The sequence below is a fragment of the Schistocerca nitens genome, chromosome 4, assembly GCF_023898315.1.
Source record: "Schistocerca nitens isolate TAMUIC-IGC-003100 chromosome 4, iqSchNite1.1, whole genome shotgun sequence".
Taxonomy (NCBI): domain Eukaryota; kingdom Metazoa; phylum Arthropoda; class Insecta; order Orthoptera; family Acrididae; genus Schistocerca; species Schistocerca nitens.
The window spans coordinates 800,627,369-800,646,626 of record NC_064617.1 but is presented as its reverse complement, the minus strand read 5'-3'; the positions used below and the strand labels follow the sequence as shown (position 1 = coordinate 800,646,626).

General features: G+C 44.9%; 1 protein-coding gene across 1 annotated transcript in view; it reads left to right on the top strand.

Annotated features, from left to right (window-relative positions):
• Positions 1 to 19,258, top strand: part of LOC126253206 (SUMO-activating enzyme subunit 2) — a 145,111-nt gene that overhangs the window by 114,403 nt on the left and 11,450 nt on the right. Inside the window, exon 11 of the mRNA XM_049954383.1 lies at positions 7,578 to 7,666. Within this exon, the coding sequence (XP_049810340.1) occupies positions 7,578 to 7,666 (89 nt within the window). The remainder of the gene's footprint in view (positions 1 to 7,577; positions 7,667 to 19,258) is intronic.

Below are 19,258 nucleotides of genomic sequence, written 5' to 3'. Positions count from 1 at the left end.
ATCATATTACCAAAATGATCCACCATGCCGCTGCAGCATCCATTCCACAGTCACGGGACAGCAGAGGAGACAACCTGTCCCTTGGTGGAGTGCCAAATGCTGCTCTGCAATCGGTACTGGGTGTGCAGCTCTGCGTAGGTTCAAGTGTTGGCCAACTGCAGAGAATCTTGCAGCGTTTCAAGTGGCGAGGGCAAAGTGTTGCCAAATTATTCAAGAGAGCAAGAAGATGTCGTATCAATAGTTCCTGAACCCCATTAATTGTTCCACCAAAAGTTATGTTGTGTGGGAGACCATTAGGAGAATTTCTGGGAGATGAGGCAGGTGCCCCGTGGCTGCTGTAATGGAGAACGGCACTCTCCAAACCAAATTCGCGAGACATTGCCCAGACTATGGCGGCATATTTTGCCACAGTTACTGCAACAGCCAGTCAGGATCCAGGTTTCCAGCGCCATAGAGCGGTTTCTGAGAGAGGTGTAGTTTGGACTTCTGATCCACCTCTGATGAAGATTACAATTGCCCATTTTCCATGTGGGAGCTGGATTCTGCATTGTCTGCGGCTCGTGACACATCCCCTGGTCGTGACAGGATCCATTACAGTATGCTGCAGTACCTCACAAGGCGAAACAAAGATATCCTCCTCACACTATTTAATGCCATTTGGGCATCAGTTCACTTTCCTGGCTCATGGCGTGAGGCAATTTTAATTCCTTTGTTAAAACCTGGGAAGGACCGCACAAGCCCAAGTAGTTACCATACTAGCTGCCTGGGGAAGACCTTGGAGTGGATGGTCAACTGCCTCCTTGTCTGGATCTTAGAATCCAGGCAACGCCTTAGTCGCTTTCAGTGTGGTTCAGGAGGTATTGCTCCACCTTTGATAACCTTGCCCTCCTGGAGGCAGCTATACTACAGGCTCTCCTACGCTGGCATCACCTTCTAGGTATATTTTTTGACATCGAGATGGCCTACGATACTACTTTGAGGCATCTTATCCTGGAGCAGCTTCACCAGTGGGGTTTTCGTGGTTGTCTTCCCATTTTTATTCAGTCCTTCCATGAGATTTTAGATACCGAGTAGGTGATGCCCTGTCTGATCGCTTTGAGCAGGAGAATGGTGTACCTCAAGGTAGCATTTTCAGTGTGACTGTCTTTGCCATAGCTATTAATAGCATTACATCCATAGTGAAAAGTCCAGCCCAGTGTTCTTTGTTTGTGGATGACTCCTCTGTGTTTAGCTCTTCTTCAAGTCTCACAATGAAAAACACATCAGTTTGCAACAAACTTTTCGACGTTTGGATGAATGGGCACAGAAGAGTGGTTTTAACTTTTCCACCATGAAGTCTGTGTGTGTTATTTTTAGCCATTCTCGTTCCATTTTAAACTTTCCTTAGTGGAGGATGAGGGACACTGTCCTTACTTTTAAAGACACAGTGGGGTTTCTGGGCCTCATATTTGACTCTAAGCTTATGTGGTTGCCACATCTTACAGACCTGAAGAAACAGTCACTTAAGGCTTTTAAGTATTTTAAAACGTCTTAGCCACAGTACATGGGGAGCAGGCAGGACTTTTCTGCTCTGGTTTTACAGGGCATATCTCGGCACAATTATGGGTGCAGGGTGTATGAGTCTGCAAGGTCCTCTTGTTAAAAGATGTTGGACTTGGTGTACAATGAAGGGATTCAATTGGCCACTGGGGCATCCAGAACAAGCCCCATACCAAGTGTCTGTGCAGAGGCTGGTGAACCGCCTCCTTACGTCAGGCGACTGCTATATATGGTGCGCTAGACATATAAAACACTGTCCACCCAATATACACACATCTACCATACTGTTGCTCAGCCTCCATTGGAAAGGCTTTTTCGTAACAGGCAATGAGGCCCTTTGGAATTTGTGCACAGGTGCCTTCTAGAGATGGGTGTGGCCAGTCTTCACGTTTTACATTGCAGTGGGGGAAGATTTCCACCCTGGCTTCTGCTGAGGCTCAGACTTATTCTAGACTTTACGAATTTTAAGAAAGATCGTACACCAGATTTTACATTTCAATCTCTGTTTCTTAACATTTTAGATATGCATCATGGTTTCGCAATAGTGCACACTGATGGCTCCAAGCAAGGGAATTCTTCATCTTCTTGACATTTTCTCAAAAAAGCTCCATGTGATCCTGAAGGCACTGGAGGAGATGCCTCGTATTCAGGGCAAATGGTTTCTCATTTGCTCAGATTCCCTTAGTGCCTTACAATCGTTACAGCTGGTCCGGCTGATGTATGACCAAATGTACTTGCTGCAACAACAGATAAGCAGGTGTCATTCTGCTGCGTGCCAGATCATGTATTGATATTGGGAAATGAACAGGCTGATTGGGCTGCCAAGGAGACCTGCAGAGGACAGGATGTGGCACAATGTCCTATTCCCTTGCAGGCTGTCATTTCTGCGCTACACAGGAAGTGCATGCAGTTGTGGAATGAGGAGTGGCTGGCTGTGACGGCCAATAAGCTACAGTTGGTGAAGTCAACAAACCAGCCATGGCGTTCCTCCTATCAGTTGCTCAGTCAGGATGAAGTGGCCCTTGCGCATCTTAGAATTGGGCACTGCCGTCTCACAAACAGCTTTTTGCTACGACGAGAGGATCCCCCGTTTTGTAGTGCTTGTGGTGTTCACATCTCTATCCGCCATAAATTATGTAGTGCATTTTATATTGTGATGCAAGGGCAGAAACAAATGTTTGTGGGGATCAGCCCTCTATTTTAGCTGATAATGGGACGAGTGTGACTAAGGTGTAAAAGTTTTGTGATGTGGCCGGACTCTGGCCTAAACTTTTAGGCTGGAGGTTTGTGTTTTGCAGAGTGGCTGGCTTCTCATTTTTTTTGTTCTTGTGATCAGCCACCCACGTCCATATGCTATATTGTTTTAGCTCTTTATATCACTTTCTTCCTGTGTCGTTAATGTTTTACTACTGACGCAATACTTCATTCTGTGGTTTTGTGTGGGTATGCACTTGGTTTTCCAACAGAACAGTGTTTTACGTGCTGTTTTATCTTCCAGTTTTGTGTGATTTACTGACACTCATTTCAATCTCTTTTTCATGTGGGTGCTAAATACCTTGGTGTTGTCGCACCCATACAAACCTGTCCATGTCCATGCTCAAGAATTTTGCGTCCCAGTCGTAAAACTGCTTGTACAGAGGTGGCTTCTTGCTGAATTGATGGCAAAATGCACGTTGCACTTGAACAGTGGATTGATTTCACAAAAATTCCAACACACAAAATGATTTCTCTTGTGGCACAGTTTTCATGTCGCTACAAGCAAGCAGACAACAGTATCAAAACTTTGAACACTCCTATGTCCAGTGACATACTTCCGTTCTTTCTTTTTGAACCACCCGGTACAGTTACAACATTCTGCATAGTTACTGTAATAGCAAATCCACCCTACAGTGCTTCCCCTTTACAGTGATTTTTCGTTTGTCCATCATTGTATGTGCCAGTGGAAAGTAATCGGACTGTAATTTGTCACCTGAAGGGTTAAGTATTCAAAGGATGTAATGTTATTCAAGCGGTATCCAACCTACACTATGGTGTTCAAAAAGTAAAAGCTGTGATAATAAACACGGTCTCCAGCCTTATTGGGCAAAAGTAATTTCAAGTAAATGTTAATAAACAAAGCAAACCATCTGCTTAATTGAACATTGCTCCCAAGAGACTGTTTGTATGGTAATTAGATGTGAAAGCAGCAGCACACTGTAGGATGTAAGAGCAAAATACTAGTCAACAGAGTTGATGACGGCGGTTTTAGTTTAATGGCAACAAACTACTTTACACTAATGTCTATTGCTTGCTTTAGTGTGGCCGTGCGGTTATAGGCGCTTCAGTCCGGAGCCGCGCGACTTCTACGGTCACAGGTTCGAATACTGCCTCAGGCATGGATGTGTGATATCCTTAGGTTAGTTAGGTTTAAGTAGTTCTAAGATTTAGGGGACTGATGACCTCAGATGTTAAGTCCCATAGGGCTCAGAGCCATTTGAGCTTTAGTGTGTAAAGAATAATGCCAATTACAATGCACCACTCAACTGGGGAAAAGTACTGATAATTTGGACATAAGGTGGCCCAAAAACTTCACTGTTGAAGGATAGCAATTTTGATATAGTTACCAAGTTGTTATTTTAACTAAAATGGACACTAATGGTTTTCAGAGATTTTATGTAAATCTTTACATTGCACTGAATGAGTTGTACATGGGGATACTGGTTATGTTATAGTTTAGGTAAGGTAAGACCACTCGTGATTTTAAGAGCACAAATAATTCTGTAATAATGAAGTTTTGTATGAACTTTACTGGTTAACTGTCTACGACTTTGGGATGTGGGATTAAAACTGTTCTGTCTCACAACACATTTCTTGATTAACTTTTTCAGTAGTAACAACATACATAAAAGGGATATGTACATAAAATCACTATTTACAAATCTGTTATACCAATATAACTGTTCTTTCAAGTTATTATGGCCTACGCTTTGTTTCTGTAATCACAGTCTTCTAGTAAATTTTAGATCTTGAGAAATGATTTTAATAACCTCAGAGTGAATATGTAATTCAGTATTCTTTTACTATAGATTCAACTTATGAACTTTTACTACTATATGGATCACATCACTCGAAGGACTATTTGCAAAACGTAATTCTGTTCCCAGAATGAGATTTTCACTCTGCAGCAGTGTGTGCGCTGATATGAAACTTCCTGGCAGATTAAAACTGTGTGCCTGACCGAGACTCGAACTCGGGACCTTTGCCTTTCACGGGCAAGTGCTCTATCATCTGAGCTACCGAAGCACGACTCGCGCCCAGTCCTCACAGCTTTACTTCTGCCAGTATCTCGTCTCCTACCTTCCAAACTTTACAGAAGCTCTCCTGGTTCGCAGGAGAGCTTCTGTAAAGTTTGGAAGGTAGGAGACGAGATACTGGCAGAAGTAAAGCTGTGAGGACCCAGGAGAGCTTCTGAAAGTTTGGAAGGTAGGAGACGAGATACTGGCAGAAGTAAAGCTGTGAGGACCGGGCGTGAGTGGTGCTTGGGTAGCTCAGATGGTAGAGCACTTGCCCGCGAAAGGCAAAGGTCCCGAGTTCGAGTCTCGGTCGGGCACACAGTTTTAATCTACCAGGAGGTTTCCTATTTCTGTTATTCCGCAAAATTTTGTAATTCTTTTAATTACTGTAAATAATTATTTAAACACTTCTTCATAATAGGAAAACTCTGAACAGTCGTGTAACAGGAATAGTCCTATCAAGGTGAGCGACTTAGGATAAAACACAGTTCATGAAACAATATTAATCACTTATTTAAACGCTTGTGCTAACACTGGTCCATGGATGCATTTACAAGATTACATACTACTTTGCCTGAAGATGGATGCAGCAGTCGTAGAACAAATCCATATGATGCAATTGTGGCTTTTCATACAATATGCTCTGTAAAATACCTTCTTGGTGTTGTAAATGCAGATTTTATGGCAACCCAATAAATGCCATGATACACTGGTTAGTAACAGTTCTCATCCAATGTATAAGTTGTACTTTTCCAGAAATCTTTTTCTCATTGATCACTCGGGATGTTGATTTGTTGAGAGCTAGCTACTGACTGTATGCACCACAAAGACTTCTCACACTATCCCAGCTTTCACATTCCTACATAAATCTTTTTGTCGTGGAAAGGCTTCCCTCCAGCAATTCTATCCTTTTCAATTCTACTTTCCATAAGCATGAACCAAATGGTTCAAATGGCTCTGAGCACTATGGGACTTTACTGCTGAGGCCATCAGTCCCCTAGAACGTAGAACTACTTAAACCTAACTAACCTAAGGACATCACACACATCCGTGCCCAAGGCAGGATTTGAACCTGCGACAGTAGCGCTCGCGTGGTTCCAGACTGAAGCGCCTAGAACCGCTCGGCCACACCGGCCGGCAAGCATGAACCAGTTATGTATCAGTACATGAAGTAACATAGCGCCATAAAAGATATTTACAGAATATTTCCAGGTTACATCAAATTACAGAATGAGAAAAAAATATTTACTTACAGATCAAGTCAAAGGTGTTACAGTATCGATAATCGACATACTTGTTTTTAGCTTGCCCGTGGTTTATCAACCATTTGCCAAATTTTTATGGGTTCGTTAGCAGTAGCTTAAAGAAATTCAAAGAAGTTTTTCATTTCCATGATATTGTCACAATTATTACAATGTGCCCTATTCAAGAGTCTTGATGATCAACAGCTATCTTGTAATCTGAAGGGACTAAATCAGTCACAATTACAGTGAAACGCTGCTTTTACACTTTTCAAGGGACTTCAAAAAAATTGTGTAAAACACAGGAAAATGTAAAATGTGGGAAATAATGTTTTAAGCTGTAAAAGCTACTTATGGGATACCCCCTTGCACTTTATGTATGATATATGTACATAACCAGCATTAAAGACTTGTCAGGGTCTTGTTTATTATCTAATGAAGATTTATTATCTGATAAAATCTGCTGATGTAACTGGAACTGATAACTGTCTGGGAAGTAGGAGCGTTTCACTCAATTTCATACGTCATAATCAATGTTTTTGAAACCCTGCAGCCACCATTCATTATTTAAATACTGAAATGACGCACTAGTTACATATTTTTTCATGCTTAGCATTATGCATTTCAAGAATTTTTTTCCCATTGTCAAGTGTAGATACGTACTAAAGTATTTTGTGTCGTATTTGAATATATATTATTTTGTGTCTCTTTCACTGTAGTCATCTTTTGAGGTTATCAGGTACTGTGCCTCATCAATTATGTAGAAAACTACACACACACACACACACACACACACACACACACACACACACACAAACTATCACTCACATTGTTTGTGTAAGATCACAAAAAATACATACGTAAATACTGCACTTGATAGTGAGAATAAATTCTCGAAACACGTTTTGCTTACCATGAATGAAATACATAATTGGCACTGCGTTTAAAATAAAAACATTTGAGGAACGCAAAGTGAATGACGGTGTCAACTAACGCTCCAAGTGGCCATACACTGAAGGTTGTCATGATGAAACTGCGTTTGCGCAGTAGAGGTAGTTTGGAAATGGTTGTTATTGGTCATGATATCTTCATTTGAATGAACCCAGTTACTCCCATCAGCCACCACGCCAAGTAGAACTTGGCAGCAGCAGGAGATATGGCACGAATTTTTCCAACTCTTACTTGTAAAGACTACTGGACGGCCAACATCAAGCCAGTGTCATTTTTTCATAATGCGTAAATCGTGGGAAAATCATAAATATGTTGTCGCAAAATTGACATTGTGGGCATAGGAAATGTGACAGAACCAATAAAAAATGTCGTAAATGGTGGGAAAACGTTAATTCCGGGAACGTAACAGTGGGGTTATACTGTATTTTTAAGTGCCCCAAGCATTTTTTAATGTTTTATTTGGAAGGATATATATGTATTCCAATGATATTGGTGTTTATAGTGTGCTGACTAATAGTGAAATAACCTTACATTTCAGAATGAAGTATTAGAATTTTAATTTTTTATTTTCCAGAGTACCAGGCAGGGATGACCCAGAGTTTGAGGTTGTTGCTGACAAAGACACTCTTAAGCCAAAGGAAGAAGACCGAACGAGTGTTAATGGTAATTTTTGCACATCTCTTGTTATTCTCAAGCTTTTAAGTAGTACCGATACAATTCTAATGCAAGGCTTCAGACAACATGTTCTGTGAGCAGCAAATACTGTACTCCCTCCATCTCCGTCATCACAGCACAGGGTAGGGAGTGGAGAGCCATGTGGAGACTTGAGAGGGTGTACCACATATTTCGCCACTTAATTAATTTTGCAATGAGAAGCATCTAAGTCACTGTAAATGACATTTCACTGCCATAAATTAATGAAAGAAACTAAAAACGTAATGCTACCATGTAATTTTATTATTAAGTAGTTACATATATCTCATTTTACTTAATTAGCCATTGCAGTGTAATAATTTTTAACTAACGCTTGCACTCGATCTTCTAGCTCTTCTTCCCTTTTACAAGAGTGTCTATATTCGATAAAATCATTTGTGTGTTTTGTAGACATAACATACAGTTCACATTACGATGAAACAATGAGTTTCTCAAATGCGTTTTATTGTTCTTCGTTGTCGAAAAAAGTCATTCAGGTGTTTGTGGAACCAATCATTGATATTGTCCCTGCTGCCACCTTGTGTAAAACAGGAAATTGATCCCAAAGGAAATGCTTATAGGAAACTAGACTGTTTCTCTTGTTTGTCTTTATGTTGTCTGTCATATTGCAGGTCAATTACTTCAAGCTGTAGATCATGTGTCATCCATATTCACTGAATATGGAAAGGAAAACATGAAAATCACCCTCTAGGGCTTTAACATTGTTAAATCAAAACTTGAATTCTTCCTTAGAATTACATGGAATGTGTGAATAGTGTTCTAAGTCTGTTAATCCAGTCCTTCAGTGAAAACAATTTTGGGAAGTGAACTTTTATTTCCTTTTTGCATACGATTCTCCCAAAGTGATAGTTTCATTTTGAATGCTTGTCTACAGTCGATGAAGTCTGTTATCCTGAAGTGAAGTGTTCAGGTTGTTCAAATGACCGGAATGGCTCTTGTCAATTAAGGCTGGCTCAGCTCAGGAACATATATTACTCATTTCCGTAAACATATTTATCTCATCGATAATATAGTAAAATTGATCTAACACAGGGCTTAACAACTGGCCGGTTTTGAGCGCGAGTACTCGCGTCTGCTCAGGCACGTGCTCGCGAGCAGGTGCAAGGTCGCGGAGTAGGGAGGGAGGGGAAATGCGCGCGCACGTTTGAATGTGATCTCGCGTTCTTAGCAGATTTAACTAGCCATGTGAATGCTTTGAACATTTTACTACAAGGTAAAGATCTGCTAATTACTCATTTCATAGATCGAATACGAGTTTTTAAAATGAAATTGACACTTTGGGTGAGTCAGCTGGAAACAGGAAACCTAGCTCATTTTCCTAAATTATCATCCATGCAAGATGTTCACAAAGACTGTGAACATTATTCACATACTTTAGTTGATCAGCGCTTTCAAGATCTGACAGCACTAGACAGTGATTTTGATCTGTTCTCTCCATATTCAGCGAATATTTAAGAGATTCGTCCTGAGCTGCAGCAAGAAATTATTGACGTGCAGTGTGACAGAGAATACAGAGACAAATTTCAGAACAAGAAAAACATTTTGGAATCTACAGACACTTCCCTCAGGATAGATTTCCTCGTTTCCACAAACTGGCGGCTACAATAATATCAATGTTTGGTTCCACGTATGTTTGTGAACAACTGTTCTCTGCAGTGAAATGTAACAAGCCGCGCCTGAGAAAAGCATTGTCTGATCGAAATTTAAACTGCACGCTGCGCCTAAAATGCACAAGAACAATTACTCCGAACACAGACGCAATTGTAAAGGGCAAAAAGTACAAGTTAACTGAGAATCCCACACTTCAGTGACACCTTTTATTGTGTAACAGTTCACAAATTAATGCAAATGTAGAGGCATACACTAAGCTAATAAAATTATGTGGCACGTGTACATTCTCCTTTATTTGTTTCATTTGTCGCAGTAATTATTCGTGAGTGATATCCCTGCAGGTGGCCGCGGATTTACATTGACTGGCGGCACCTGTTGTGTGCCCCACATGACTTTCCCCACTCTCCGCTCTGGTCCGGTAGTGGGGGTAGCGTACTCGCGCTGCTCCGTGCTCGCGCCTTGCTGCTCACAGCTTGCTCCGCGAGCACGTATGTTGTGAAGCCCTGATCTAACAGTTGGCCACAACTAAGCCAGGTCACCTCTTTCTAATAAGGTAGACTTCCAAACTGGCTGTCGATTCAAGGAAGTTCTTAAATTGGCAGTTTTTAGAAGTCCACACTTCTGTGTATGATTAGTCGTGCAAAAACTACCACTCATCACATTTTTCAAAGAGAAACTCTTCGCACATAAATTTTCCTGGTGAATCGTGTAGTGGGCATAGGTGATTTCATTGGATACTGCTGTTTTTCATTTTCTCTTTCAGTTGCACTGCAAATCGTGATCTGTTTCTCAAAATGGCTGGGTGCTCTCTCTGCAGAAATAGAAACTAATAAATTCCATGACATACCCATATTTTCTATGCTTTCTTCAACACTGCTAAGAACATCACATCCAGTTGTCGTGTTCTTCATTGCTACTATGTCCAGGAATTCTTCTCTGACCTCAAGTTCACTGTGTACACTGCAGATGAACATAGCTAATGGGCCTGTGCTCAATGTTATCTGCACTTTCGAGTTGTAAGGAGTGTGCAACAAGCTGTGCAAGTTGATTCTGAATGTTATCTGCCATATCCTGTTTGCGACATGTGATTGTCATGTTTGATAACAGCAACCTCCTCTTCAGAAAGCTTTCTTTTAAAGTCTAAAATCTCTGGCACATGCTGAGGTTTCTCACATTTCCCTTTTCCATATTTTTTGATGTGTTAAGATATGTAGTGCCTTAGTAAATTTAACTTCCAAAAAGTATTCAGTGTCTTGTGACACACTAAACATTTTGCTAACCCATCTTTTTGTATAGAAAGATGGGATTCCTTTCTCTGCAGACTGAAGTATGAAGACACTGTCAGTGTTATTCAGTGCTGCCTTGCAATTACTGCTATTAGGTGATACTGCTGTCAAAATGTGCCCACACCCCACCCACCCACCCAACCAACCAACCTAACAACCCACCCACCCATTTCACAGTTGGTGCCCCTCCTCTGTTGTCATGACCTGACTGTGCACACATCTCTCTCACTCTCCACCATGGCCACTACTGCTCTCCTCTCAAGCAGAAGCCTGAGCAGCTGCGGGTACTCTCACTCAAAACCAGTGAGTTGTTAAGCTCTGTTTTAAGATTGAAAGTGAACAGCAGTTCATATTTAGATGATCTGTGCATGTTCTAAAATATTGGAAATTCATTTTGTAATTATATGCCGTTATTGGGTTTGGTATTTTTGTCATGGGGATTTTATTTATGCCAAAGGGACATGGAAAGTTGCATATTTTAATACCTCTGTCTTCTATAACTTCAAGTTCTCTGTTGTAATTTGTTTTGTATGTGGCATCATATCTGATAATATTCCCTCAGTCTCATCTGGCATCTTCTCAGGGAAGAGATTCAGAAAGTTGTGTGAAGTCATGGTTGTATCTCCTTACAAGCTCAACTAGCCTTTCAAAACTTTCCAGAAGCCCGAAAAATAAACATGAGGCAGCAGTTCTGGTAATGTTGTGTACGCACACAGCCTATGGAAATGTCTAGGATATCTTACTTCACCCAATTCCCGTAGCCTCTAAGTTATATAGACCATTGTTAAAAATTCATTTTTGTTGTAGAAATTCATAGTAACCTCCAAAAGGGATTAATTCTCTGTGAAATAGGTGTCATCATTTTGTTTCATAACCTTGGCCTTCTCAGCTGAAATATTACTTACATTAGATAGAATAGTGTGCAAATTAGAAGGTGAATGTCGTGACTCATTTCTTACTGCGAGAGGAGGGTGGTATATTGTGATGGCACTTGTGTGTTCTCTTAAAATTCCACACCACACTATTCAACTCTTATCTGCCTTGGCAGTAGCAACACTGGGTTATGCAAAAACAGACATAATGTCTTATGGGATAACAGCAATCAGTGATTTTATAATGTTACTTAAAATCCGTCTTGATTGCAAATTTTTTTATTCATATGACTGGTTTCGGTTCATTCAGAACCATCTTCAGATCTGATATTTCAGTTACAGGAGTAACCCGTCCAAATCCAGCAACTTTCACATGCTACGTCTGAATGAACCGAAACCGGTCATATGAATAAAAAAAATTTGCAATCAAGATGGATTTTAAGTAACACTGGGCTATGCACTACTAGAAGACTTGTTTCTGTTTCTCGAAAAACATTGGTGCTCTGAAAGATAGCATTATCTTTCGTTAATTTAATACATGTGGTATTTATTTTACATCACCCAAAAGTAACGCTATAGTGTCTAAATAGCCTCACTGCTGTTAAACTAGCACAAAAAATCTATGTAAATGTTCTGACTGTACTCCAAACCACCCTGCGGGTTCGGGGGTTAGAATAGGCCCGCGGTATTCCTGCCTGTCGTAAGAGGCGACTACAAGGAGTCTCAAACTTTTCGGCCGTATGTGATGGTCCCCTGTCAGGTTTGGCCTCCATCTCTCAAAATTTTTCCGAAGAGCGAGCCGATTGGGGAAGGGCGCCTTACTTGGTGCATTGTGTCCATCTAGCGATCAGACCTTTCGCCAGCTTCTTTGTCGTTGCATTGCAGTCCTGCCCGCTCTCCATCTCTTGGACATGGATACGTTCCTGCATGCACTTTCCACCTTGCACTGTGCAGTGCCACTTTCTGCACTGATGGCGAACATGGACCACATGTCACCTAACATCCAGCACGGTAGCCAGTCCGTTGTGGTGGGGCCGCCATGTACCCTGTTGGTTGTAGCCCCCTGACAACACAGGGATCGCTCTACTGATGCCCGCGCCGTTAACTCCCCACGTATGCCAAGGAGTAGATGCCCGTCTCACTGGGGCATCAGGACTCCCGGCAATGGCCATCCTGCCAGGTGGCTATTGCTGCGGCTGGGTGGCGCCCGTGGGGAGGGCCCTTGATCAGAGTAGGTGGCATCAGGGCGGATGACCCGCAATGAAGCGTGGTACATCATCTCTCTCTGGCAGCCAGCCGCCAGCAGTCTCTAAGCGTTCTCGGGCACAATTTAATGCTCAGAAGTACGATCCGAAAATGTTCCCCTCTCTGGCCACGCCGTGGGAGGAGCGTAAGTCTCAGGCTGGAGGTAACAGTTATTCGCCCCGATTCTTAGTTTGCACGAGATCTGATGGGGAGTCTTTTCTATCCACAAAGCCTCAGTTCTTCATCGAGCATTTAGAGGACAAGTTTGGGAAGGTGGAGGGCTTGTCCAAAATGCGCTCTGGGTCAGTACTGATACAAACGGCATCCTCTGCTCAGTCATGCAGGTTACTTGCTTGTGACAAGTTGGGGGATGTTAACGTTACCATTACACCACATAAGAGTTTAAATATGGTCCAGGGTGTTATTTTCCATAGGGACCTACTTTTGCAGTCTGATGACGAGCTGCGCGCCAACTTAGAGCGTAGAGGTGTTCATTTCATCCGGCGCGTTCATCGGGGTCCGAAGGACAATCAGGTTGCTACCGGTGCTTTCATCTTGGCCTTCGAGGGTGATACATTACCGGAGAAGTTCAAGGTGATGGTCTACCGTTGTGACGTCAAGCCCTATATCCCTCCCCCGATGCGGTGCTTTAAGTGCTGGAAGTTCGGCCATATGTCTTCTCGCTGCACTTCCAGCCTCACATGTCGAGATTGCGGACACACATCACATCCCAATACTCCATGTGCCCCGCCTCCCATCTGTGTCAACTGTGGAGAGCATCATTCACCTTGCTCGCCTGACTGCAAAGTCTTTCAGAAAGAGCGCAAAATCATGGAATATAAGACCTTGGACCGGCTGACCTATACTGAGGCCAAAAGGAAATATGACAGACTCCATCCTGTGAGAATGACATCTTCTTACGCAGCTGCTACAACAACTGTGCTAGCCCCATCAGTTTCGAGACTTCCAGCCAGCTCGATGAGCAGTACGACTCCTCCTGCCCCCCTTGCTCTACCTACCTCAGGAGAAACATCCTCCCACCCATCGGGGACGTCCGTCCCCGCTTCTCAGCCGGAGAAGCGTCTAACTTCTTCGGCTACTCTCGCCCGTAAGGGTTCCCTTGGGTCCCTCCCTTCCCAGGCTTCCACCAGTGGGAAGGATGACGGCCGACAGTGGCATAAGTCCCCACCAGCGGCTGGGCCTAGGGCTTCACGATCCTCCTCCGTCCCGGAGACTGAATTGGTGAAGCCTTCCCAGCTGGTGAAACCCAATGTTCAGCGAGAGAAGTCCAAGAGAAAGACCTCTAAGGCCAAAGAACTTGCGGTGGCACCGACCCCACCGCACCCTTCGAGCTCTGCGTCTGAGGATGAGGTCGAGATTCTGGCGTCTGCTGTGGACCTTGATCTCGCCGGTCCCTCAGATGCCATGGATGTCACTCGCACGGGTACTGAATCGGTGGCAGTGAGTGAACAAGCGGCGTAAATTGCCTTCCCAGTCCCTTCACGCCTTTCTCAGCCATGGACAATATCATCCTCCAGTGGAACTGCAGCGGTTTTTTCCACCATCTAGCTTAGCTCCGACAACTTATCAGCCTTCATCCTTTCTTCTGCATTGCTCTTCAGGAAACTTGGTTTACAGCAATGCGAACCCCCGCCCTCCGTGGCTATCGGGGTTATTACAAGAACCGGGCAGCTTATGAAAGGGTGTCTGGTGGCGTCTGCCTCTATGTCCTTCACACTCTGCACAGCGAGTCTGTCCCTCTCCAAACACCTTTAGAGGCTGTCGCTGTTTGGGTGTGGAAGCCACAGGCTGTTACCGTCTGCAGTCTTTACCTACCACCGGATGGTGATGTCTGGCAGCATGTCCTGGCTGCGCTGATAGCCCAATTGCCGCCACCTTTCTTGCTACTGGGCAACTTCAACGCCCATAACCCTTTGTGGGTTGGGTCAGTGGCAACAGGTCGAGGCGCCACCGTTGAGCATTTATTGTCGCAGCTCGATCTCTCGATTTTAAATGATGGTGCCTTCACACACTTCAGTGTGGCGCATGGCACATACTCCGCCATTGACCTTTCGATCTGTAGCCCTAGCCTCTTATCGTCTGTCCAATGGAGTGTGCATGACGACCTGTGTGGTAGTGACCACTTTCCGATTTTTCTGTCACTACCACAGCGTCACTCTTCTGGGCGCCCTAGCAGATGGGCTATGAATAAGGCTGACTGGGACTTGTTCTCCTCCACTGCCGCTATTAAGCCTCTCTCTAATGATGACATTGATGCACTGGTTCAATCGGTCACCACAGGCATCGTTACTGCCGCCGAATCTGCCATTTCCCGTTCCTCTGGGTCCCCTCGGTGGCGGACTGTGCCTTGGTGGTCGCCTGAGATCGCTGCAGCGATTAAAGATCGCCGGTGGGCGCTACAGCGTCACAAGCGACATCCCTGCATTGAACACCTCATCACCTTCAAACAGCTGCGTGCGCGGGCCCGCTGCCTTATCCGCCAAAGCAAGCAGGAGTGCTGGGAGTGGTATGTGTCCACCATTGGCCTCCGTGTCTCGCCATTGCAGGTCTGGGCCAAGATCCGATGCCTCTATGGCTATCGGACCCCTGTCAGCGTCCCTGCGCTATCACTGAATGGAGCAGTTTGTACAGACTCTGACGAAATTGCCAACAACTTGGCAGAGCATTTTGCTCTTAGTTCCGCTTCTTCCAATTACCCGCTGGCCTTCCGCTCCATTAAAGAGCGGATGGAACGTCGGAGCCTTTCGTTTCGCACCCACCACCCAGAATCTTACAATGCTCCATTCAGTGAGTGGGAATTTCGCAGTGCCCTAGCCGCTTGCCCTGATACCGCTCCTGGGCCAGATGGCATCCACTGTCAGATGCTGAAACACCTTTCAGTGGACTGCCAGCAACGCCTCCTCGACCTTTACAACCGTCTTTGGGTCAAGGGGGAGTTTCCGTTGCAATGGTGGGAAAGCATTGTCATCCCCGTTTTGAAACCTGGAAAGAACCCTCTGGAGGTGGACAGCTACCGTCCCATTAGCCTCACCAACGTTCTTTGCAAGTTGCCTGAATGGATGGTGAGCGGGCGCTTGAATTGGGTATTGGAGTCTCGGGGCCTTCTGGCTCCGTCTCAGGGTGGGTTCCGTAAAGGCCGCTCCGCCACCGACAATCTGGTGAGCCTGGAGTCGGCCATCCGTACTGCCTTTGCCCGCCGTCAGCACCTGGTCGCTGTCTTTTTCGACATGCAGAAGGCGTACGATACGACATGGCGTCATCACATCCTTTCTACGCTTCATGGATGGGGTCTTCGGGGTCCTCTGCCGATTTTTATCCGCAATTTTCTGTCGTATCATACCTTCCGCGTGCAAGTCGCGGCCTCATATAGTTCCTCCCACGTCCAGGAGAACGGTGTCAGAGTTCTGTTTTAAGTGTCTGCCTGTTTTTAATAGCCATTAACGGGCTCGCTGCGGCGGTGGGAAATTCTGTCTCCGCTTCTCTGTATGCTGACGACTTCTGCCTTTACTACAGCTCTACTGGCATTGCAGCTGTTGAACGTCAGCTACAGGGCGCTATCCGCAAGATGCAGTCTTGGGCTGTAGCGCATGGTTTTCAGTTTTCAGCTGCCAAGACCCGCGTTATGCATTTCTGCCGGCGCCGAACAGTCCATCCTGAGCCGCGGCTTTATCTTGCCGACGAACTCCTTGCTGTGGTGGAGACCCACAGGGTTTTGGGTGTAGTTTTTGATGCCCGGCTGACTTGGCTGCCTCACATTCGGCAGCTTAAACAGGCGTGTTGGCGGCATCTAAATGCTCTGAGATGCTTGAGCCACACCCGCTGGGGCGCCGACCAATCTACCCTGTTACGGCTCTACCAGGCGTTAATCCAGTCTCGTCTGGATTATGGGAGCCTGGCTTATGGCTCAGCATCCCCATCTGCGTTGCGGGTGCTGGACCCAATCCTCCATAACAGGATACGCCTTGCCATTGGTGCTTTCCGGACCAGCCCAGTGGACCGCATACTTGTGGAGGCGGGTGTCCCTCCACTGCGATTACGCCGCCAACGTTTGCCGGCTTCTTATGCTGCCCATGTTTTCAGCTTGCCCGGGCATCCTAACTATCGGCTACTATTCCCACAGTCGCACGTCCATCTTCCAGAACGCAGGCCCAGGGCTGGTTATACGATCGGGGTCCGCGTCCAAGAGCTTCTCTCCAGGCTTGGGGCTTTACCTCTTCCGCCTCCTTTCCGGGCACCTCTGCGTGCACCCCCATGGTGTGTGCCTCGCCCTCGCCTTCAGCTGGAATTGGCACAGGGCCCGAAGGACTCAGTCCCTCCGGAGGCCTTCCGCCGCCGCTTTCTTTCCCTCCTTGCAATGTATCAGGGCTCTGGCATTGCGTACACTGACGGCTCGATGGTTGCTGGTCATGTCGGTTATGCGTTTACTCTAGGGGACCATTCCGAACAACGTTCATTGCCGGCTGCAGCGTTTACACTGCTGAGCTGGTCGCCATCTTTTGTACCCTAGAGTATATCCGCTCCTGCTCAGGTGAGTCCTTCGTGATCTGTAGCGATTCCCTGAGCGGTTTACGAGCTCTCGACCAGTGTTTTCCTCGTTCTCGTCGGGTGATGGCTATCCAGGAGTCCCTGCATACTCTTGCGCGTTGCGGCCGCTCTGTGGTCTTTGTTTGGACCCCGGGCCATGTTGGGATACCCGGAAATGGAAATGTTGACCGCCTGGCGAAAGAGGCCACCAGTACACCGTCTCTGGACATTGGCCTCCCGGAGACTGATTTGAGGGCACTCCTCCGCCGAAAAGTTTTTGCGCTTTGGGACGCTGAATGGCGCGATCGGATCACGCCCAATAAACTCCGTGCCATTAAGGAGACGACGACTGTGTGGCGGTCATCCATGCGAGCCAACCGCAGGGACTCAGTCGTCCTTTGTCGGCTCCGCATTGGCCACTCCCAGCTGACACACAGTTATTTACGGCCGGCCGCGGTGGTCTAGCGGTTCTAGGCGCTCAGACAGGAACCGCGCGACTGCTATGGTCGCAGGTTCGAATCCTGCCTCGGGCTTGGATGTGTGTGATGTCCTTAGGTTAGTTAGGTTTAAGTAGTTCTAAGTTCTAGGGGACTTACGACCACAGATGTTGAGTCCCATAGTGCTCAGAGCCATTTGAACCATTTTTGAACAGTTATTTACTGCGCCGGGAGGACCCTCCTCTATGTCGCTGCGGGGCGGCTTTGACAGTGGCCCACATTTTGTTGGCCTGCCCCCTTTTAGCTGTGGTCAGGCAGACGTTTGCGTTGCCTGATACGCTCCCTGACCTTTTATCTGATGACCCTGTTATGGCTGGCTTAGTTTTACGTTTTATTCGGGCAGGGGGTTTTTATCGTTTACTCTGAGTGTTAGTTATGTTCTTTGGTGTTGCTTCTGGCCATTGGCCTACGATTTTAATCTGAGTTTTTAATGCATTTCTCGGTGGTTGGCTTTTCCTTTTTTGTTTCTATGGTCGGCCAATCACCGTCACACTCTGTGTGATTTCAGCTCATCTTGTCTGGTCTTTGTCTAAGTCTCTTGTTCTGTGTTGTCTGTGATCTATTCTGTTACTCGTTTTTATTCTCTGTGGGTGTTTTTAGTATTTGGAAAAAGGGACCGATGACCATCGCAGTCTGGTCCCTTTAAGCCCACAAACCAACCAACCTGTACTCCGAAGCTCACATTACAGCTAAGTGTTACAGAAGGGTGCTATTTGGCAGATACATGATGCACTGTCCCTGGCCACTGTACATCACTTAACCATTTGTTTCTTATGTGCACATCACTTATTGAGGTGCACAGGCATATATTGCCTGAAACTGGCTTCTAGTTGTTTACAGTTAAACTTCCTACACATGTTTTTGATGCAGCAGTAATTTTCACAAGTTTTGTTTTTGTCTGTATAAAATTAATTATACTCTGCTCTACTTGATATTTTATTTGTTGACAGTGGAAGCGGAATAGATCTATATTCATGCATCACATTCTCTAAAATTTATACTTAGGCCTGATTTATATTGTCTGCAGTAATTATTGGAAGGTTTATAGATGAACACAGTTTTACAACCAGAATGTCTATTGGACTGACTGCCATTGATCTTGAGCAACTCTGATCATGGATGTGACGTAAGGCTTTTGTCTAGTTTTCCCCCACACTTCTCCAATAAAATGCTATAGTAATGTCCCATTAGTTTCCCATCTTAGTCATAGATGCACAACAAAGTTAACTTGAATACACATAGATCATAGATGACACTATTCATGCTCATGGTACACATGACTTCCAAAGGGAGACTTGGATTTTTTATAGTAGAAATGACAACCACTACAGTATTAAAATAAACACAATTGCCAAATTGTTAGTAAGTCATGTCCCATCAACAGTTATGTATTATAAATATGTCAGTTATTAATTAATTGTTTGATAAAAGCTGCTTTGCGACAGTTTTTTTTTTTTTTCATCAGCACTATCAGTATTACACAAA